Source organism: Agrilus planipennis, unplaced genomic scaffold (genome assembly GCF_000699045.2).
Source record: "Agrilus planipennis isolate EAB-ADULT unplaced genomic scaffold, Apla_2.0 scaffold15, whole genome shotgun sequence".
NCBI classification, from domain to species: Eukaryota; Metazoa; Arthropoda; class Insecta; order Coleoptera; family Buprestidae; genus Agrilus; species Agrilus planipennis.
The window spans coordinates 2464743-2488541 of NW_020438871.1; the positions used below are offsets into that span (position 1 = coordinate 2464743).

Sequence of the window (23799 nt, forward strand, 5' to 3'; positions counted from 1 at the left end):
TTTGAATCCGTCAAAAGGATTTTGACGGTGCGGTGGTATAGCCAGTACATTTTGCTTACGAACATAAATATGTATAAATGCTTTTTGTAACACGATGAGATCAAAAGGAATGCAGAAGTAATTGTTGGGTTAATTACTGGAAAGATTAAACTTGTGTATAAAAGGCAACTGTAAACGAGGTCTTGATTTAAATGCATAAATGCTTGTCTCAAGAATTCACACTTAACTTAGTAAACGCCGAAAACGGAAGCGGTCGAAAAAAAATTTAACACTTCAATTTTTGGGAACAAAGGGGAAGTGAAAAGAAGAAAGGTTTAAGGGGAAGTACATATATAAGAAGAGAAATCCGCTAAAGCGTGTTTGTACTATACCATGTAGACGATTACGTTTGAAGTACGTGGTAGTTCTTTCTGAATGTGCTATTGAGCTAGTGTAGGTGCGTTTGTAACGAAAATTTGTACAGCAGTCTCCTCTGATAATGCAACTTTCTGTAACTATGTGACTATTACAAAAAAAGGATGGAACTGTGTTTTAGGTCTGGTCGAAATCCTGGATCCTGTCGTTTAAAAATTTTAAATTAAATTAAAACTAAATAACTAACCTTGCCTTTCAAATTTTAAGTAGTTTTGGATTAACATATCGTATGTTTGTGAAAAGTTTTTCAAAACCCAATTTTGTAAAAAATAAATACTGTGCATCTCTAACTGATTTATGAGTAGCATATATTTGATTTGTTCTTATTTACTGTCATACTCAACATAAGAAAACTATTGAAACAAAAACAATGCCAGAAATCACATTGATTGTACCAATTAGAGACTTGGATATAGACTTGTGTTACACAGAATTTTGTTTGTCTATTTGGCAGTAAATGTTAATTTTTTTGTTGCAGAAAACAAGACTTTAAAAAGATTAGGTAACAAAAAAAGAAACTGTCAATACGTCAATAAATTACCGCCAGTGATTTTTAAATGGTAAATTTCGTTCAATTGTTAAAAAGTTTGAACATGCATGGTAGAGGGTAAAGAAGATGGTCTTCATTAAAATATAAATAGGAAAATGGTATCGTTCATCCAAATTTGGACACGTTTAAAAAGTGGTTTAAAAAGTACTATAAAATATCGTCGACATGCCGACTGAAAAATAGGATCTCGATAGCATGAATTGCATGACGCCAGTTGAGTTTTCACTCGACGCGTTTCTACATTTAAACTCTTATCACACCTTACTTTAATCTCGGTTTTTAAATAAAGAAAGCCAATTCAGACCGAGGGTTGATACGGCATGTTCAACGTTGGTTGCTGGTGGTTGTTTTGATGCCATTTTACTCGACATAGGCCGTATTATTCGCCCTGTTCACACTTGACGGCACCGATTTACAATTATTTCTCACTGGTATACAGTGGTGTGGTTGAATGTGTTGAGTTTAAAAAGACGTAAAAATTCTCGGGTTGTGTGAATGTGCAGGTAGGTAGGTAGGTACGTGTGTTTAGATGCAGTGCGTTTTTTCAAAAAATGTTTACGAAAACGAAATGAGCTGACTACGAATTAGTCACGCTCCGCGCACCCTTTTCTATGGAAAAACTACTTTGGGAAATTGTCGAAGTAACCTTGCAGTTTAGGTGTGAAATAATGTGTCGCGCGAGTATGGATCGTTGCGCGTTTTTTCTAATGGCCTTTTGAAAGTACGGCGTCACGAAATAATGACACAATTGACATTTCATTTAATTCTCTGCACTTTGACGAAACAATTAAATTAAATTAAACGTTATGTTTATTAAAATGCTTAAAAAACCTGAAACTTATAATTGCCTGTCGGATAACACAGCACGTTCTTGTTTCGTTAACAATTTCCATGCAAACGCCAAACACAACCTATTTTACACTACTTTAATCATCCACAGTTCATAAAAGCTTTTGCCAAAGAAAATGTACCTTTTAATCTCAGTCAACACAAAACGATTGTTTACGAAAATTGCCATTTAATGGTTTCACTGCCTTTGTGTGAACTTTACTTTTTCTTTAATGTTTTACTTACAATTAGATACTTCCCTCGATTATTTAATTTACATACAAATTTTAAATATTTATTAGGGTAATTCAAAATTTCTTTTTTTTTTATTGCAAATTGCATAAGATTGATATTTGGTGGCTTATTGGACATTTTAGATTTCCATAAGGAAAATAAATACAGGAATGAATAGTGATTAAAGAAAATTGTATCCTATTTTCAATGAATTCGGTCTCCCTTCCGTTATCTTAATAAACCAGCATTTAGCGAAACGTAAGTACATTGCAACGTTACAAGTCAATAATAGTTTATGAAAATCTTCCAAAGTTGTATTTTTTCCTAGTTATTTTACGATAAATGAATGCATCATTTTCGTTTGTAGTTACATATAGATATACAAGTATCTAGACAGTTGGCCGAGAATCGGAAAACATAAATTCGTTTTGTCATTCGAATAAGAAAAGTAAACTACTGCGATGAATTCTATTGTTTGTTTCGAAACAGCTTTATGACAACGGGGCCGTAACTACGTTGTTACCGAACAAGAACGTATAGGTAAGAAATAAAGAATAAGGGGTCAGACTAGATCAAACCTATGCATGTTTTGTTCGGTTATAACAACTATGTTCTGTGTAGTAACCAAGCAGTAGGTCGGTAGTATTTTAATTTCTTATTAGCTCTGTTTGCTTCCTACCTCGGTGGACAAAAGGTCTTTTCTCTGATGGCATTCTTAATGCGCATAGCTAATGTTACACGGGACCGTGACAGCGCTGTTGTTAGCAGGAAGGGGAGGGGTCAACCGCGTGCATGTAGGAAAACAATTAGCGTTGCATGCAGATTAGGAATTAAAATAATCACACATGCCACCTATCGCGACTGTTTACGATGCATTGCTTGCGGAGAGGGCCGCCGTTATCTTGTTACCGACGGAATTACCGCCAGACTCGACCCCTGATGAGACCGCCAGTGGCGTTACAAAACGCTCGAAATTATGATTTTCAATCCGAAAAAGTACCTACCACAAAACACACCGGATGAGAGTTTAAATTGTAGCGGCTCATCAAGAAACCTAAACCCAGTGCCAGGTAAACTGCAGTGCGTTTATATCATGACTTATTGGTTCAGATGAATGGAATTTTCTGGCATACGTCAATATCATTCAACAATACTGTATTTTTTGTAATTTGCTTTTGAGAATTTGGTAATGTTTTTATAGAAGGCAATTAAACTTATCAAAAAATCAAAAGCAAATGCTGGGGCAGTAATAGATGGTCTTTCACTGTCTTCTATCTTCATTTCGTACGTCTCAATTTTCTCATTTCAACCACTACCTACACATTCCCGCGATTCCTAAAGAAGGTTGATATCCAGCCGTTTAATGTCGACTGTCTACATTTGTAACTTGAAATGTTCACTGCAGTATTACATATGCTTTTCCCCGTTTGAAACGCCACTGCGTCAAAAGGAAAAAAACTACGATTAGGTTCTAGGTGAATTAGTGGAACATAGGGCGACAACTACATACAAAGAAAGAGATAGAAGGATCAGGGAGATAGAGTTAATGAGCTTTGGCTAAAGCTTCGGCAAAATTCCTACGCGGTAGCACGTTTTAATCGTTAACTCATTACGTTTATAAACATCGTTAAGGGCTTCTAAAACAAAGGTGGGTGAGTGAGAAGGGTATAATGATAGCTGCTGAAGCTAATTGTGTGAAAAGACACGAGTTGTGAATCAATTTATTCAGTTCTACGAATACCTAAGGAGGGAGGTAATGTTCGGTTTATTTTTTTGCTGGTATAAATTTAGTTAGTGGGTCGCGGTCGTAATGATTATCATCTGTAAATTGATAACAGTTTGCTCGACACTTAGTTGCATATGATCCTAATGGGGCTCGGTTATCAGGAAATCTTCCTTGAGGGGCGACTGCCGAGATCTGCTTTTCCACTTGAATACATCTCACGATGAAAGCGCAATCCATTTATAATACTTCGACGATGACGTAATCGTATGGACTTCCAAACTAATCGATACAATTACACTGTTCAGGATTATTGAGACTGTCCACTTTTTGAAAATATTTCACGAAATTAACAACAACAAGAAAAACTTTACACTTTGTAAGTTTAGCAGTTAGCAAGTTTAAATATACTTTTTGATTTAATCGAAACCAAAAATTTTCCAAGAAATATTTCCGTTTTATAACTATGGTGTTTTGTAAATATTATATCAAAAGTAGAATCTCTGAGATTGGAAAATAAAAGAAAATGTAAACTGCTATTGTTTGACCCTAATTATGTGTTGAAATATTTTTTGAATTTAGAGATTTCCCCTAAAAAGAAGATACCGTTTTTGTGAGAATTATCAGTAATAGTCCAGTCAAATGAGGGAAGTGACTGAAGAGTACCTTATAATGGAGAAAATTATTGAAATACAGGTCATTTTATCGGAAATTTCGCGAGGAACACGAAAATGTAAATGAAAATTATTTGCCTGGCATAGGGGGGAGAAAATCCACAAAAACAATTACAAAATCGATTATCTCGCGAAATATGAAAGATACGGAAAAAAGTTTCAATAAAAGTTTTTCACAATGCCATTTTAGAAAAAAAAGTATTCATGACTCATAGAAGAAAAGTTCTGTGCGCCCAATGGTAAGCAGGCCTCAAAATTGACGGAAATTTTTAAAAGATTCAAAATAATTATTAAAAATTTAAAATTAATAATTTAATCGATTCGTAACTTATCTTAATCGGTTAAACTATCTTTTTAGAGATTTTTTTATCTATTATTTCATTGTTATTTTAAACAATTAAATGTTTAAACCGCTATAACTCCGTTACAAGTTGTCCAAATGCGTTACTTTTTACGTTACGTTTAGGCTGTTGCAAATTTTGATGTCTTATGCCGGGCAAATAATTTTCATTTATATATATTCGTGTTCCTCACGAAATTTCCGATAAAATGACCTGTATTTCAATCATTTTCTCCATTATAAGGTACTTTTCAACCATTTCCCTTATTTGACTGGACTCTAACGGCACATTTTCTTATTTTCAGTTTTCGAATTATCGTATATAAAAATGTTCTTTTATATAGAGGTAGATTGTTTTATGGCATGAATCACCAATTCGGTGAATTCCATAATAATATCCGTAACTAAGCGATAAACCTTTGTGTGGTGGACATCTATGTAGGCACTTACTGTTCACGTAGCTGAATAAAAAGCGGAATGCTTTTAAGCAGGTCCACACATTATGTACATTCTTAATGAAGTTATTATGAAAGTAAAATAATCTGGCCAGGTACGTCTTATACTGTTAGCCGCTAAAGAACTTTTTCTACGAATGCCACAATTTATTAGGTAACGCGTTAACCAAGAAAAATGTCTTAATAAGTTTTTTGAAACAATCAATTTATGTATTGTATAGGGTGGTTTGTTGGAAGTGCGCGATAGAATCAATTGAAGACATTTAATTTCAATATTAAAAGTAGGCGTTAAAATATTTAAAATTTTTGAATTGTTACTATTTATAAAATTAATTAAATGTTGTTATTCATATTTTCGCTAGTGGCTTATTGAGAACAGGCCACAGGGATATTCTGTTACGTGTAGTAATCAAAGGGCATCATTATCTTTTAAAAATACGACATGAATACTTACGGAATTCGTACAAATATCTTCAGCTACCTTTTTATATAAATATTAAAGGTAAATTAATTTTTGTTTTTGGGAGTTACGCTAAGTCTAAAGATTTCGAGAGGACAGTTGTCAGAGAAGCAGGGCAGGGGTGGCTAAAAAATACATTCTACCCTTTCACCAAATTATGCATATTCGTTCGTGCGCCAAAAAAAGAAGGGATGCCGACAAAGAAACGTGCAATTTTGCCTTACCTGTATACATAAAAGAAACAATTCAACAAAAGCATTAAATGTGTAAATAAAAAATATTCAGTTTTAATATTTTCATATTTTTGCTGCTCTCTCATTAGCACCGAACAGTTTTAGTAACGATATCATAAATGTTAATTGAAAAATTGTTTACATACAAAAATTCATAAAACGCCGACCTCTTACATTTCATCATTGATTTTTGATGTTGTTACCATTTGTTTTCATTTGCTCCATAGTTGTCGTATTGTTCCTGAAGCCTTGTGTGAAAGACATATGTACATAGATACATATCTTGATACTTTTTTCCCTTCTTTTTCCACCGCAAACCGGAATGAGTTGTTTTCATAAAAAGAAAAAGAGTTATGCGGTGTAAAGTGGCTTTATTCAGAATACATATAACGGCGTATTTTGAGCTGTCTCACAATTCTTTTTTCACTTCAGATAAAGTTACAAATTAACAAGTAATAAAATACGTGAAACTATGAAGACATTGAACAAGTAACGCTCTGAAAAATCTAATGTGAAGAAGCATCTGTTGGTGAATGGTATGGCAGTATCATAAAAATGAGTTGATTCATCACTTGATTCGGTCATTTTATCAACGAGGAACTTTATCTACTATTCATTTCCTGCTTTTTCTCTAATCGTCTTGGTAACTTTACTTTTCCATAATAATCGAGTCATTTTGGTTTTATTACATCGTAATTTTCTTTCTTTTGCTTTTTTAAAGAGAGACGCGTCTTCATCCCATCACAAATAAAGATGATGCACTTCTATATTTAAGAGTATTATATTAGACAAATACTAGGAAGTGATACGAATTAATAATAAATACGGTGTGGCATTTGTTATCGTTTGTTGTACATTGTGTAATCAAATCAGAAAATTTAGTTTGTAGTTTTCTTATAAATATCTTACTTCAAAGTCTGTTTTACGATATGCTTTAAAACTGACGTAGCATGTACTGGAGTCAAGATGGTTTCTACTCCGCCAAAACAGACCATAAATTGTTGGGCAGCCTTCCAGCAATTTTAGTATTCCTTCCAGTGCGGTATTTTTTTGAACATCTAATGAATAAAACATGCCTGAACTTGACGTCCAGGCTCAGTCGTAAACCAGCTTTTCCTTCAATTGAATCTTCGGCCGAATCTAAAATTATTATTGTCTTGTCTTACTTTCTTTTTTTAAAATTTTTCACGAAAGCAATTGAATGAAAGGACACATTTCCCGAATTGCTTCGGTAAATTGTGGCGTTATTTGACCGTGGGGTTACAAAAATCCATTTATATTACCACACCACCTGCGTTAAATGAATGCGAGCAGAAGAATAAAGATTACTTACGGATAATCTATCAGAATAGTTTTTATGTTTCACAGGTGATCCACAATCATCAACGGTTCCATCTTTGTACCACGCTTGACTAATCATATATATATATATATATGTACCATTACAATCCCTAGAAATTGGCACCCCTAATTCATAAATTGTCAATTTTCTGTACTGTTTCTGTACTCCATGTAGCAATAGTTCTATAGTTCTTGAAGGGACGTATCGTTAGTTCCGCATTGTTAATTATAAAATTAAAAAAAAAGATATTTCGTGGCTCCATGCCGCATCCTTTTATCATAGAAAAAGAGCTTTGCTACTTAAGAAAGATGAGAAATAAAGAGTTATACAGTTTTTGATGTAGTTGTTGTAGTAACTCGCATAATATTCCAATTTCAGTAGAAAAATGGCTAGCACCCTGGTGTTCCAGATAAAAAGGAGTTGCGGGGGAATGGGTTATTAAATTAATTTCTAATAGTCGAGATTATGCGAAAATGCAATCGGACTTTTCGATAGAGTTCTTTAAGAGCTTTGTTTCAAAATTTCAAAGTTTTGCCCGAATTTGTTTTTGCATGACTCTGCAAAAGCCATTAGGAACTCTACAACTTTTTTATTTCTTATCTTTCTTAAGTATCAGAACTTTTTTTCTACGAAAAAAGGATGCTGCATGAAGTTACCCCAAAATTTCATTATTAAAAACGCGGAAAGAACTATTGACGCACCACTTTAGAACGGTCTCTAGGAAGATTTATGAGTGAGTGGTACAAACTTCCTAGCGATGTTATCATAAAATTTCGAACTTATTGCAAGCGGTTAGAGATCTTAACAGCTTTTGTTTTGTAGTCCTACTTACATATCCTTGTATTGTTGTTTTTGTATTCAGTCAACGTCAGAATTGTGTACATTTAGGACTCCTTTAGGGAAAATGACGTAGTGCACAGGGAAAAAGCTAAAAGAAATAACACTCCGTCATTCCAGGTCGCATAGAAGTTAAGTTTACACCATTATGTTTGGCAGATGACGTTCAAATTTTATTTGAAAAATGATGGCGCAATCAGAAAGTTAGATAGATAAAGTCTACACGTCACTTTTTTTACGAAAAGCAAAAAGTTTTCATATCGCGCAGCAAAAGAATTTTCATTGTAAAAAAGTTATGTACGAACAAGTTTGATTCGTGTATCTTATTATTACGTATAAAAATTTGAAAAATGTCTAGTTTCTTCGATCATTCAATGATATTTTGTATTGCATCTACAGAAAGATCAAATTATGATTATTAGAAATCTGTAAGAATTAAGACTTTCGTTATTATATTACTGCAAAATAATTGAAGAATGTGATGGAAATATGACAAATTGTTGAATTTTAAGGTTCAGTAGTTGCGGGAATATAGGACTATGGAGTTTTGTTTTCACACATTTCTTAGTATTTAATAGGTATCTATAGTAATACGTGAACGTGGAAATTTCTGGTATTCTTTTCTGTTTATTATGATTCATTCGGGGACTTTAGACAGGGATGATGAGGATTATAACTATAACTATATTGATTCCGTTGAAATCCATTTTTTGATAAAGTTACTGCGGGGTTTTTGCCACCTATTTAATATTCCAAAAAAATATTTTTGTAAGAAAAAAAATGGAAAATGCACGTACTGGTAATTTTCTGCGAAATCTCTCGCTATATTTACGACATAATACGAGGATGCATGATAAAAATTACTAACTTAATTCGAACAATTAATTTGCTGCAGGTTCGACGTTTAACGTAGTGATTGTTAAAATAAATTTGTAGGGGTGCAGCTGATGATGATGCTAGGCTGCATAAAACGGTTCTGTACGAGTTTCTACGGCACTTTACAGTTTGAATATCTAATTTACTTTCAGTGGAAAATGGCTCGTTGTAACCGTGTTGCAATTATAATTTCCAACACCATTAGCAACAAAGTATTGTAATTAAAAGTTTCATGCCCTATTAAGGATAAATCACGATGACAACATCCTATCAGCTATTAATGCACCTTTTCACGTATGCCGATATTGTTATCATCATTACTTCTTTTAAATAAGGGTCTTTAAAATCCTGAGAAAATTCTAGCAAGGGTTACGATAGGATAGTGGATTAATGTTTTCCATAATATTAGCCGGGAAAGCGGAGGCGAGAATTTCTTTCGGCGATGGCTATATTATGTAAATAGCCTCGTAGCAATCCGTTTTGTGGCTACATTTATGTGAGTCTCTAGGAAAGTTTTATCGTTCAGCTTTATTTATTATGATATTGTGAAATTATTTTCGTGGCATGCCATAATCAGTTTCCCTTCCCTATTCTGACGAAAAATAGCAGGTCATTTCTTGGGCCCTAAATCATTTCACATCCTGGAAGATCTAAAAATAACATTTGCGGATCGAGGATAAACTTGAGTGTGAATATCTCCCAAGATATTTTGGTTCACTGTGTACAGGGTGGACTAGTTTAGGCGTCTGTTTGTGTAAAATACTTTCATATTCATTCAATTCATATTGTACATTTCTTTAATCGTATTCTATTCAGTAACTCTATCTAAATACATCGATGTACTTTCGCTTTACATTTTTTCTCATTTTGGAATTGAATTACTTTTTTACATGTTTGTATATGCGCCCATTTGTGACGCCATAGTTAATAACCAATTTAACATCCGATTTTGTTGTAAGTTCTTTAGTCTAAAGGAGATTTATATATTTTTTCAAACTATTATTTGATGGTAAATTATTATTTCTTTACAAAAAAGAAGACGAAAAACTATAAGAAGTCGCTCGTATTCGCTATTTTTGAAGTCAGATCATTCAGGATGGAAAAAGCGTTAGATGCTTAAAAGCTTTTAATTTCATGTGTTGGACTTAGTGATATTTTAAAAACTCATAACATTGGATCATAAAGAACTTTTGTGCAAAATTTGGATTTGGAAAAGGTTTCTCATAGCGATTTGGGCTATGCTTTGATTGTTACATCAAACTGTGATGTCTTTGACTTTGACCTAACGTAACTCCCTATCCATCCCTTTAAGGGTTTCAATTTAAAAAAAAATCTTTTCTCAGTGCTCGCCTACGTTGTATAAGGAACATATGTGCAAAATATTCCTAGTCTCTAGACTCAGGGATTTGTGCTGTGCATTGATGTATCAGTCAGTCGGTTTTTCCTTCTTTTGCATATTTAGATTTGAAAAGATGACTCAAGGTATTTGTATCCACGTCGTATTTTTCAAAAGATGTTGCTGCTCTTTGATGATTGCATGTAATAGAATATCCCTCTGTCCGGTTCTTAACTTTCCACTAGTGCATATTTAATCCAGATTCTGTAAGAATATGTAACATGGTCTAAACCGTGCACGTACATATTTTGTCCAGTTCAAATACTGCTGTAAGAGGGAATGTTTTCTAAAAATTCCGTTGATAAAAATAAGTCTATTATTTCCATTTGAGTTTTGCCTTGTAGAAGCGGGGTGTTGTCTTTTGTATAGAATTTTATCTCCCGGATTCGGTACTTGAAAAGACCCTTTCGATGTGACTCGTCGTCACGACGGTTGTTCGTGTGTAAGTGTACGCGTGTATTGTGTATATCCGTGGCTAGGACAGACAAAAGCTCATGTGGCATTCTCGTAACTTTAACTTCAGTTATTGTCTATTAGAGTTCCCGTCTCGTTAAACGTTTAGAGTTCAACTGAATAAATATGCACCCAGTTGGCACGTAAGACTATCGCAGTCGTACACAACAACTGATTACAATTCGCTGCTTATAGGTATGTTCATGTACAGTACAGGCTCACAGAAGGCCATGCTTTTTACTTCCAATCTTATGGTAAGTGCAACTCAACTTTTACAGCTCGTGTTTGTATTGTGTTGTACTTTCCCCGGAGCGACATTAGCAGGTGAATTGCGGTTTTTCCTAGCCTAAGTCAAACCGGAAAATCTACCACATTTTTCTCAAAAATGTCGCGCCACCTTCAAAGAATGTTCCGTAAAACAATATTGTTCTTTTAAATCCGCCGTGCAGTATATTTATGTAGATGTTAAGTAGTGGTCGGGAAAATTTTTTGGTCTTTTCGGGATGAATTGAGAATGTAAATCTTGGTTCTAACATCTGCAACTGATTGTGAGCTACCTCAATTCCCATCCTAATTATTTTCATATCAGTTGAAGCGGAGATCTCGGGTAGAATTAGAGTTTATTAATTTCCTGGCGGTCCTTTTAGCGGCTACAATTTTACGGACGATTTTGATATGAAAATAGGATAAAACGCTGGATATTAACGTTAGGTGAAGATCGGCACCTAATGAGTGAGTACAAAAAAAATATGATGTGAGTTAGTAAACGAGGATTTATTAGTAATAAAGTCTTTAAAGAAGCCATAAATATCCTCTTGAGTGTGCATATTTTAAACAAACAAGCAACTGTTTTCGTAGAATTACAAACAGTTGAACTCGTGTTTTCTTCCAAATCCGGACCAAGTAAACATAAAATAAGCATAAATCATGTCGTTCCAAGTTTCATTCCCGATTTGATATTCTGGGCATTATGACATCGTCTATGCACGTGGCTTACAGAACTTATTCCAAGCATACAGAATGCAAGCATGTAATGTACATGGATATTCTCTATGGGGGTTTCGTTGTACTTCTTTCTGCAATGCAATATCCCACTAGTACCTACATTCACCGGAGTTATACGAATAGATACATAAATACTTCTTAACGAAATGCCATCTAAGAGGAATCTTTGTTGTTCTCGTTTTCTATAAGCAATTTTATTTCCGAGAAGGAAACACTTTGCAAAAGATGCTTACGTTTATTCTTTTGAGGGATTTATATCAGGAATAACCAATGGAATAGAGACGTACAACTTCCATTAAAAACAATTGTATTATAGTTAAATCCGATCTTATCGTGCAGGTCCAAAACTGTATGAACCAAGTCAGAAAACATAGGAACTTGTTATTATAAAAAAATATAGTATCTAAATACCGATCGGACAAATTCCACTAATAGCATTAGGTACTTGTGTTCGGAAATGCAAAAAAAAATAAAAAATTGCTTTTCATATTCATATTGTCAAATGTCACTTTAAATTGTCAAACCCAGATAGGAAATAACGACAGGACTTAACTTGGCCCAAGATTGTTCAATTCTGGTCCGAGATGGGCAACCAATATAGATTCAAGCATGGCTGGGAAGCTTAGTCCATGACTAGACAGTCAGTGCTGAACCAAGGCTTGGTGAATATTATTAACTCAAGATTGGGTAGTTAATATTATGGAAAAACATAATAAACAAAATTAATCCAAGATTGGACTAATGTGTCACTTTGGATTATTACTGGCCGAACTTTGGACCAATATATACTGATCCAGGAAGTCAAAAAATGGACTTTTGGTAACCAAAATCTTTTAGAAAAATTTTATTATTTATTATATTACATTATCCCCATTAGGAAGAAGATTAGCTCAGGATAGGAAAGAGTGGAGGTCCGTGTCCAACCAGACTGTCGTTAAAGACGTGGTGTTGTTAATTGAAATTTTGACAAAAGCAAGAGCAAAACCACTATTTTACTTATTAGTAGTTCTTTAGAAAAATCGCAATAATTCTCCTTTAAATAAACTTGCTTTTCCTTCTAAAATTTTTCAACTCGAAAACGATTCAGAAGTGGCTTGGGTTATTTACAACTTGGTTAATTTATAAATTACTGAAGTACCCTTCCATCAGAGTTAATTCAATGTTAAACAAGCCCCCTTGATAACGGAGCGACGAACTTATAGCGGACAATTTTAAATTAGTAGAAAACATACCTACTAATTTGGTTCAGTTTCTAATTATTTATAGTCATGATTTTATCGATTTTTCCGCCCTCTCCAATTAAAGGCTTTTATACTCTTGTTTACCAAAAGGAAATTTGTCAGCTTTTCCACATTTAGGTCTTTTTGGCGTCAGTGTAACAACAAAACGTGAAGCTTCTTTAAAAATGTATTCAGTATCGGTTTTTATAGGGGATGATATTCCCTTTGTTCCACACAATAGGGAGTGGGTTAGTTAAATAACAAAAGGGGAAAAGTAAGCCTTTTTACCCTTCTAAGGATATACGTATGTAACTATATGATTAATAACGTAATGTTTACTATAGAAGGATTACGAGTATGTTTTCTAAGAGTTTTATAAAATTTCACTTTATTAAGCGGTTTGTAAGATATAATTGAATGAAAACGGTGATAAAAGCAATCAAACTGTAGGTACCTATCTCCTCTGATAGTATAATATTCTGGAACCAACTGTTCAACAAAGGACGAAATTATCCAGGATGTTGTCCTTTAATTTTGAGTTTTTAATTAAAAATCGTGAATATTTTTACGTAACCCAGTTGTACAAAAGAACTGTTAAATGTCAATTTGGACATTGATGGTATCTGACTCTATACACCATTGATAAATAATGACATCCTTTCGTCCAAATTTGGACGGGTTTAACTGGTTGTATTATTCTGTTTTGTTTCATAAATATTCGGTTTCGTTATTTTACACCTGAAGTGAAGAAGATAATTTGATACTTCGAAGGGCTGAAGAAGAATTTAAACAATCCTATGAAGCCATACTTAAAGAGTTTGACGCTTTTTGTTACCCTTATAAAGGGCATTAAATATTAACCTACTTTTTTTCTACGTGAAAGGTGAATTTTCTAATGACATTGAAATAAAACGGCGAGACGAAAAAGAATTATTTATTTAATAAATCTTTATCTTTCTCCTTGTCTGTAGAGAGTGTACCTTATGATTAGGACGGCCAGTGCACTTAGGTCGGTCTTAGCAACTAGGAAAATAATATTATTCTTCCAGAAAAGAAGCTCTCCCTGCTGGGGAATTTTTATGATCATTTCTCCTTTGAAGCAATCGGTGTATTCGTTTGTATTGTATTTCTTCAGCACGCAACTTTCGAGTTTAGTGTTTTTTTTTTTTTTGAAATTCCACTGAATAGAAAAAAGTTGCTGCAGCAGTCAGGTTGAATATGGTCTGGTACCATTACACATAATGAATACTTGAAAGTAAAAGAAATAACACTCCTCTCCAGACATAAAACTGTCATTAAAATCGCAATTTTCACACGTTCAGAGTCGGATGTGTTCTTTTGAAAGCTATAAGAGGGAAAAGATAAAACCCTAAATCCATCCAATAACGACTTTAATCCTTAGTTTCGTATTATATTTTTTGCCCCATCTAACTCTGGAATTAAGAGCTTGAAATGGGTAACCCAGAATGGCTGCATGCCTCATTTAGTATTCAATGAAGTTCCAAATTAAAAGTAACGACATCCTAAATTTCTGCCTCATGCCATTGTTCAAACTACTAACTGTGAACGTGTAAAATATGGATAGCAAATACGAACATTTGTAGTTTACAAACCTTTTTTGTATGTAGTTGTAACACGTCAAGCACTACACCTACGAAAACTTATTTTCAAATAATAATTTTTGTGTAGAAACAATACAATCTTTATATGATCCAAACATGCCACTAATAATCCTTTAATGTTTGAAAACATTTTGTTTATTTTATCTTGTATTTTTCAGAAATTAATGATAAAATCGTTCTAAAAATGAATACTATTAGAACGCCGATTAACCGAATCGCCAATTATCCGAATCGGTCCTAAGCGTAATATAAAAAATTAAAACCAAGCACTGTAAGTAAATACATAATGTAATTTTTGTTTTGTTTTGTTGTCACAAGTTGAAACTCGCTGGAGTCCAAATATATTTCAATTGTTATGGTTGAAAGCTAGAGGCAAGACACTACATGTTTTGCGTCGCGCGGCTTCCGTGAAACGGAACGTTTGTTTTTTACTTAAATATTGTAGAATTGAGTTTGTTAAACTTAATAAAGTTTATTCTATGTGTGACAGTTCGTTTTTCTTTATTACCAGTCTATGTTCGATTATCCGAATTTTCGATTATCCGAATCGACCCCGGTCCCAATTAATTCGGATAATCGGCGTTCTACTGTAATTATATTTGACTTTAGTATATTCCTGAATTTAAAATTTGGCTTCAGGTGAAAGAAGGGGAAATATAGACTTACTTAGAATAATACCCATTTTATTCATATTGTATATTGATTATAGATATGAGTTTATTATTTTTATGTATAAAACTGTTTTTGTGTTCTTTATTCTATCTTTGAACGCTCTACCAATTTATCCTAATACATTTGCTTTATCGCAATCTTTACAATTTAATGAATAGGTGCCGTTTTAAGTCTTTATTTATTTTTCTTATACAAGTAGGTATATAATATCTTTTGTACTCTACTGAAAATTGAGCAAGAAGAGAAAATTGAAAAGACTTTTCGCGTATACATGCGGGTGTCATTTTAAATTCAAAAATTACTTTTCCTTCGTAAGAAATAATCTAAATAAACGTGAAGTTGTAGTCATGAAGAAGTAAGATTTTCATACACGTAAGCATGTGCTATTGAATTGAACTGAATCGAATGGAATTGAGTTGTACAGTTAGAAAACTTTCTTCGCTATAATGGACAATTCTGCTTTCGCGTGGTTATAGATTGGTCTTGAAAAAGCAGAAGGTGTGAAAACGAGAAGCCTCCGTTGCTCCTGCACAAAAAATTGCACTTTCCGGCAATTCACTCCAACATCAGCGGAGCAGAGCTACTACATAGCATCGTATGCAGATCATACACATATATGTGTACGCCTATAGCACGCCTACGTTTGCAATTTAACGAGACAAAATGCTGTTTAAAAACACTAATAGAACACTTTCGGGCGTCAAGAGCCACGCGTTCCAAGCTGCAGTAGCAGTAGCAGCAGCGCCAATAATTCAACCTCCACGTATCCTGCCATCATCCCTCGCGTGTATTAATATGGGGTTGCTGCTTGTTCTTCTGTAAATATGAGCTTCAGCATTCAAGAGGGTAACAGCCACTCGAAAACTAGACCGTGTTAAAAAATTCGATCATTATAAAATAACTCCGTGAATTACAATAGATTGGGGCAGTAACGCCTGTGGGAGTCCAATCGACTGTTGAATGCAATTCGCACATACGGGACCATATTACTAAGGACTCTATTATTATTTTTTGTTTCTCTCCCTCAGAATATATTGCTTACAAAACACCAAATCGTATAAACAAGTCGGGTTAGGTTAGGTTAATTTATCAAAACGACCGTAATTTAACACGTTTTGATTTGAGATTGAAGGGTCTGTTAGACAGGTATGTTGAAGCGGACATTGGGTACATTTCTGACTTTTTACAAAGTTCGAGGGAAGAATTACTAGAAAGTACCAATGCAATTTGTTGAATTGCTATTGAGACATTCGAAGATATATAAAAAACTGGCCCTCAAATGATGATGATAGCTATTGTAGACGATTTTTGATTGAGTTTAATGCACTAGTAAAAGCTCAGAATCATTGATGGAGAGAGCTTTCAGAAATTTCACCAAAAGGTATAAGGTGTTCAAAAGGAATTCGATGTTTTGATTGAAAATTTATACCAAATCGTATAAATAAGTCAGATTTGGTTGGGTTAGGTTAATTTATCAAAACAACCGTAATTTAACACGTTTTGGTTTGAGATTAAAGGGTTTGTTAAACAGAAGACTGGTCTGTCGAAGCGGATATTAGGAACATTTCTGACTTTCTACAAAGTTCGAGGGAAGAATTACTAGAAAGTACTAATATAATTTGTCGAATTCTTATTGAGACATTCGATGATATATAAAAAACTGGACCTCAGATGATGATAATAGTGATTGTAGACGATTTTTGATTAAATTTAATGCATTAAAACGTCTTGGTACCTTATTGTACGATATCAACGAAATAAACTTTGAATTTGCTGTCAGTAAAAGTTTCAGTTTTTATACTTTTGTTATCGATAACTTTATATATATTCATTTTTTGCCCATAACATAAGTACCTCATTCGTATTCATAATATATATATTTTTTCCATACTTTCCTTAGTTTCACGAGTTTTTCAAGTAATCAAACTGTAGGTGACAATCCTAGAATACTTCACCACTAAAATCATTATGGAATTCGAATTTATTTGTAGAATGAAATGGAATTAAGCTGCAAGGACGAGACGAACATGGATGAATGTTGTGCATAATTTTCTGTCGTTATCTCAAGAATGTAAACTTTTAATTTGAGATTTAGAAACCCATTTTGCTCTTTTCCTACGTAAACATTCTTTCTTCGTCGGAAACGATTTCTCACGTATTCAGAAAAGCGGAGAGATTCAAGACGCGATAACAGCGTACATTTCGTTCTTTAAGTGCTTGAATAACACTCACTTCAAGATGAAATGTCATAATTCATTGCCGTCTACCTCTGTAAATACATTAACACCTTTAAAACAATTCTTCGCAAAATTTACATACATAAAGGTAAACGCCAACAGTGGCGCCCACGAAGGAGGAGCCAAAGGGTTTAAAAATCCTGCCAAATCGCAAATATATGTATATCGTTGTAGTCAGGTCTGCCCTAAAGAAGTTAAACTGTGCAAAATCCTATAAATAAGGGGGTTTTTAATAAACAATAAATAAATTTATGTTTAAAAGCAATTGCACAAAAGGCCGAGGTACAGAATAAATTTTACATTATTGGTTAATGTCTGTTTCTTTTGTATATTTCCTGAAAAAAAAAAGTTAAAAGTGATTCCGATCTAATGAAAATTGTTGAAATATATAGTGAATTAGAGAATTATTACTTTTTTTTTGTTTTTCTTCATCCATTCCTCCATTTCAATGTGTGGTGTATTTTGCAATTAGCCTTCCCCGACGCGAAATTGTGGATGCGCCCTTGACGGACGGATAAATAAATCTTTCGATTCGTATATGAAGATGAGCTGCATATAGTCTAAAGCCAGATGCGAATAAACTTGGGACATTTTCCCCATTAAAATTGTCACCCTTGTTGTTTTAAATCTTACTTCTAAGGCGTCGCAGTTTTATGAATACATCGCGAAAGAATACTTGGTACACCATTTCTTCGTTAAGCGAGACTTGTAAGTTTCAAAGTAAATGGACTTCTCTTCTGTTTTCTTAAATGAAAAATTTCGAGTTGCACTCGTTCACAAAGGCCACAGGGATGAGTTATAAAGTGACTATTCTCTTTGACGTAAACGTATGCGTCTACATTTTTTTAATTTCCACATCGTCGACTCGTATGAAAACTCATAATAATTCAATTAGCATTGCACGTCACAAACAATGTCTCTACTTCTGATTATGTCAGATTTAATAATAAAGACTACACGTTAATTTAGAGAGTTCTACCAACAAATTGTTTAGTAATAAATAAAAAGAACATTAAATAAAAATCATACACTCCAGATTCTGATTGCATGTAAGTTGTACCTTTGCTGTTTAGTTTTAAATAACGAAACAATAAGGTTGGTTAACAATAATAAACTTTTCTTTTAACTTCTTTTTTTAAATATGAAAATATGATTTTTTAATAGATTATCTATCTTCTACCTGGAAGATACAGTATAAAAAGGCGAATTATTGTTTGTAAAGTTTAAACAAATACAGACTACGATAATTACTTATTTTTTTTAGAGTAACTACAAATTCTACCGCTATTCGTGATTCTTTATTCTTTATGCAAAATATTTTGTATTTGCAGTGCTGTGATCGTATACATGTATACCTTCCGTTTTTCGTGACTGTGTGAAATAAAAGTTACACATTAGAAATAATAAATTATACTTACAAGTGCAAATAGAAAACAGTATCGAGCGATATTAAATTCAAAACTCGGTTGGAGTTCAGAATTTACGATAGGCATCTCATTCTCAAGAAATTAAAATATTAATCTTTTCTACAATTTAAATAGCTTTCGCGCTGCAGTATTGTTATATGAGCAATTTTTTAATAAGCGAACTCGATCAAAACAACAAAACCGGCTGTTTAATATGCTTGACATTTTTCATTTTGTGATACATTTACACAGAGAGCTATTGGAAAAACTAAAACAATAAATGCAATTTTCCAACTGTAAAATTGCCACCAGAAAACGCTGATGCATACGCACATGCAAAATACGTATTGATACAAATATAGCATTCATTCCTATTATTTACTGTCACTCATTGTTTCGTATCCTACCCTTCATTAAAATGAACACGATTGATATGTTCGTTATATATGATTCATGATTATGTGCATTAGTTTCATAAGCCACAAATGACCCTATTCAATACACCTATAAATAATCTTGCAAATGTTGAAACTACATTTTCATCAACTTCAAAGAACTAACCTTTAGACAACTAGGGCGACACGTTGACGCTTGATTTTTAAAAAATAAACCTTTTTTGGTTTTGATTCACACATTGAGTGTACAGGGTGTTCCACTTGCGGCAGGTTTGTCCATAATTTAATAAAAAAGTTTTTATAAAAATGACTCGGAACGAAATGGTGCATATATCTATAGAAAATACTTTCAGTCATTTTTTTTTTTGGACGCTACCTAACTACTGATATAAGGTTTTAAATATATACTTCTAACAGTGTTCCAGAACACTCGAAATTCCACAATGCATTTCGATAACGCTTGAATTGGACGATTGCAACGATTTGCAGTGCACCCTCTTGAAATGCACGTTGCATGAACTGAATGAAAGGTTTTTTTAGCTTATGACTAATCATTTTTTGACTAACTCGAATACGTACCCCTTGTAGTGAATAATTACTAAAATTTGATCTACCTACAGACCGGTTATCTATGAGTCACATTCGTGCAAAACATGAGCTCACATAGATTCTTTTTGATCGTCCTGATGTCACAATAGGGGTTGCCACTCATTTATTTTTATGAGAACTGTTCCCGTTTTAATACTTCGTGCATGTAACAGGTTATTTATTAAAAAATATCATTAAAAAGAAAATGTTAAAAACGAAATATTGCTCGCTGTGATCAAATGAATATTCAGTAAAATATATATTTATTGATTTATTAACCGTGAAAACGACCATTCGAAGTTTTGGTTTCATTTGATATCTGCTCTTTTTCCAAGTGTAGCAGTTCCATTTATCCTGACATATTTGAAGGATTTAGGTACTCAAAGATATTTCGCACCTATTGTAACTCCGAGTATCTAGCTTTAGCTTCTATGTGCACGCGGTAAAATTATTTTCAGATAAATGGTTGCTTCTATGAATAGAAGGAAGGAATAGCTATTTGGAACTCCTTATCACCCTTTATAGCCGATCTTTTCATGAGTTTCGAAAGCGACTTAAGTCACCAAGAGTACTTCAAATATCAGGACGATATTTTTGCTGTTCTCGATATAACCTCTGGCAATATCTACGACTTTCTTGCTAAATTAAATTCATATTTTCCTTCTGTTAAATTTACCATCGAAATGGTACGAAAGCTACCAGTTTTAGATGCTCTAATCATTGTAGTCAACATAATTGCTTAGTACATAGATTAATGAGTTTTCCACTTAATAATGAACTTTGTGCAATTAAAAATTCTGTGAAAGGTAATGGTTATAATTGTGATATTATTGATAAAATAAAATTTAAGAATCACATTTCAAAATCCCTATCTGTTAATTAAAAAAAACATCAAAACCAAGTTTTATGTCATATGAGCCAAGATTTATTCGAAGACTCGAAGGTATTTTTCGTAAATTCGGTTTTCAAATTATGTTCCTATAGTTCAAACTTAAATTCTCTTCAAACTCTTCTTGGTAGTCCCAAGTTTAAAGTTCCTTTTCTAGAAATGTCGGGGATATATGAAATTGATTGTAAAGATTGTGGCATGATATGTGTTGGGAAAACTAGGCGCTCAATTCACATTAAGTTCAAAAACTGAACAAAAACATCGACTGTTGTCCCGAAAATAATAAGATCAATATTGACAATCTTAGATTAGTTAAGGAACATTTGCATGAGCTTTGAAAGCACATTTATCTATAAAAACCGATCGAACTCTCTTAACAGTATACATATTATGCTTAAGTTCAATTTTTCTCTTTAATAAAAGAGTGTTATTTTCCCTGAGACACCATAGACTTAGAATTATCGATTTACACGTACCTCAGGTAGGGTACTTTAGACCGTATCTGCTAAAACCATTTAGATTTGCTAAAGTACAGTAAGCTTTAAAGTGTTCGTGCTTGAACATTCTTAAATAAATCTCCTAGTTTCTAGCAATTCACTCTCAAACGTATACATTACATGTAGCTTTAATTTGAATGAAATTTTATTTGTGAAGATTTCTTGCTTGGTTTCTTCGCACATATCTGAATCTCAGCATAAAAGACTTCGTCTTTTCTTAATATGCGAAAATTTTCGGGTTTTCGTTCTAATTTAAATATTGTAAATGAAAGTAGAAAAGAAAGACTGTCGAAAAGGAATGTATAAACCAAAAAAAGACTTACTCCAGTTAACACAAAATCTGTTCACTGCGGACAAGTGTAATCTTTAGTCGTCGCCTCATAAAATATTAATCTAAATTGCTGAATTTACAAATAACTTATGTCATATACATTTTTGTAGAAAATACAATTTTACCGTAGTATTTTTTTTTCCAAACAGGGTGAAAGTAATTATTTCCTTGGTTGTTGCATTGAAATTTAGAGCAAACGTAAAACGTGGAATTTTTATGATCAGTTAATTCTAGTTAGTTTTGTTGTTGTTTGTTTACGCTAAAATTTTTTTAAGTAAATTCAAAATTAAGAAGCCACTAAAATAAAATTAAAAAACCTAATTGCAAGGAAGTTCCAATAAACACCCTGTATAGAATATCACGATTCTGTTGTTCCTATAAATATATTTTAAAAGTACCTATATTCAAATGGTCTTTATTTTTACTATTCATTCTACTGATGGCTATCCTAGCTGACCTCATTTTCCTGAACAAATGTGGGAAAGACGTTTAATAAAATGCCTTTGTTTTTAAATTCTAAAGAAACTTTATTTCTGTTGAATTAGAGACGTAGTCATTATGTTAGAAGTTCTTCAGGTATGTGTTTTTGCAATGCTGACAATCGACGTGCATTTTTGTCTTATAATCCTGCATCTGTTGTTGTTATTGTGCTTTTTTTTTACCTTGTATACCTGCATATAAAACTGTCTCATAAACAATCTAAAATGTGAAGCATCGAACCACAAGAATTTGTAAAAGAGATGCGAAATAACTACTTTCTTTGATGTAAAAGTCCCATGTTGCAGACATCGCATCTTTGTATTATTTGATATTGGATCAGAAATAGCGACTATTTTCACAATTTATTGCTGAAATGCTTATCATAAAAAATAAAAGAGATTATAAAATCCTTTCCAATAATGATTTATTTCGTTGTATGACTTAGCATCATTCGCATTTCGCTAAAACTAGAACAACCCACATCCTTAACTATTTGCGAACAGTAGTCTAACCTAGTAGGTCTATCCCTTCTAACTCCCGTTTCTGCCCCTGGTTCTAATACCTTTTATTAATGTAATTTAGGTTTTCCGATCAGGACATGTAAAACTAAAAATTATCTCACTGGTTTAATGAAACAATTTTCACGTCAAAAGTTTCATACTAGAGGATACCGGTGACTAATACACAAAATATATGAATCCATTAATTAGGGATTATCATAAGACCTTATCACTAGTAAATTGGTAAAACGTTTAAACAAAATAAAAAAAATCAATGTTATCCGAAAGCCTATGAAAATGTAATCCTATTCGTTTTTTATGGTCAATTTGATATTGGTAGTGCACGAAGAGAAAAATTTACTATGCTATCTCATAATCTGGGTGCTTCTAACATTCAATAAAAAAAAACCCTATGCTTTCTATGAAAAATTATAAGGTTCTCTTCCAAAAATTATTGAGCGAATATTGAATTTTGCCAATACATGTTTCTTGCATCCACCTTATAGTGAAGAGCATGGTAATTTTTCTCTCTGTTTGCCTTTACTTAATTTTGGTTTTGAACGTATAAATAATATCATGGCTTAACATGTTTTTTTTTTTCAGATTTCTGTCTCGTACAACTCGAGCAAAATTTGCATATCAAGGGTGAGTGACAAATATTTATGTTTGCTATTTCATTTTTAGTATTAGCTTCAAACATTCAGAAAGAGATGAATACGTAACGACTTTAATTAATTGTACTTATGAATTTTACATACATACAAATGTATGTATGTATGTATTTATGTAGATGTTTGTGGCGGTGTCGTTAGATCGAAAGTTGTAAAAGTGGCTTAGTTTTATTCTGCTAGTTAGTCAAAGATGTAATGGCTACATAGGATGTAACGTCTGAAACTGATTAATCAAAAAACAGGGCAGCTTCTATTAAACTGAACCGCTGAAACGTGCCTGATGCTGCTGCAGAGTCGTTATTAATTGCTCTGTGCAGTTTCGAGTTGGTTTAATTTTAATTAATACATGGTTCGAATAAAAAATCGCCAGGAACGCTATTTAATGCAAATTTGAAATCTACTTTAAAGCGGAATATAACAAGCCACCCACGAAATCTTCGTGTATTTCAAATACAAAAAGAAAGGAAAAAA

General features: G+C 33.1%; 1 protein-coding gene and 1 long non-coding RNA gene across 3 annotated transcripts in view; one reads left to right on the forward strand and one right to left on the reverse strand.

Moving 5' to 3' along the window:
- The window catches only part of LOC108737610 (E3 ubiquitin-protein ligase PDZRN3), a 48217-nt gene extending 40041 nt beyond the window's left edge, over positions 1-8176 (reverse strand). Inside the window, exons 1-2 of one of the 2 annotated variants that reach the window (XM_018470551.1) lie at positions 8086-8176; positions 6821-7051 (exon numbers count right to left, since the gene is read on the reverse strand). In XM_018470551.1, the coding sequence (XP_018326053.1) occupies positions 6821-6985 (165 nt within the window). In that variant the 5' untranslated portion in view covers positions 6986-7051; positions 8086-8176. Of the gene's footprint in view, positions 1-371; positions 390-6820; positions 7052-8085 lie in introns of those variants that run through there. The other variant, XM_018470552.2, reaches the window with a different exon arrangement.
- Positions 1-23799, forward strand: part of LOC112905409 — a 69336-nt gene that overhangs the window by 27360 nt on the left and 18177 nt on the right. Inside the window, exon 2 of the long non-coding RNA XR_003231758.1 lies at positions 23261-23302. This is a non-coding gene — a long non-coding RNA (uncharacterized LOC112905409). The remainder of the gene's footprint in view (positions 1-23260; positions 23303-23799) is intronic.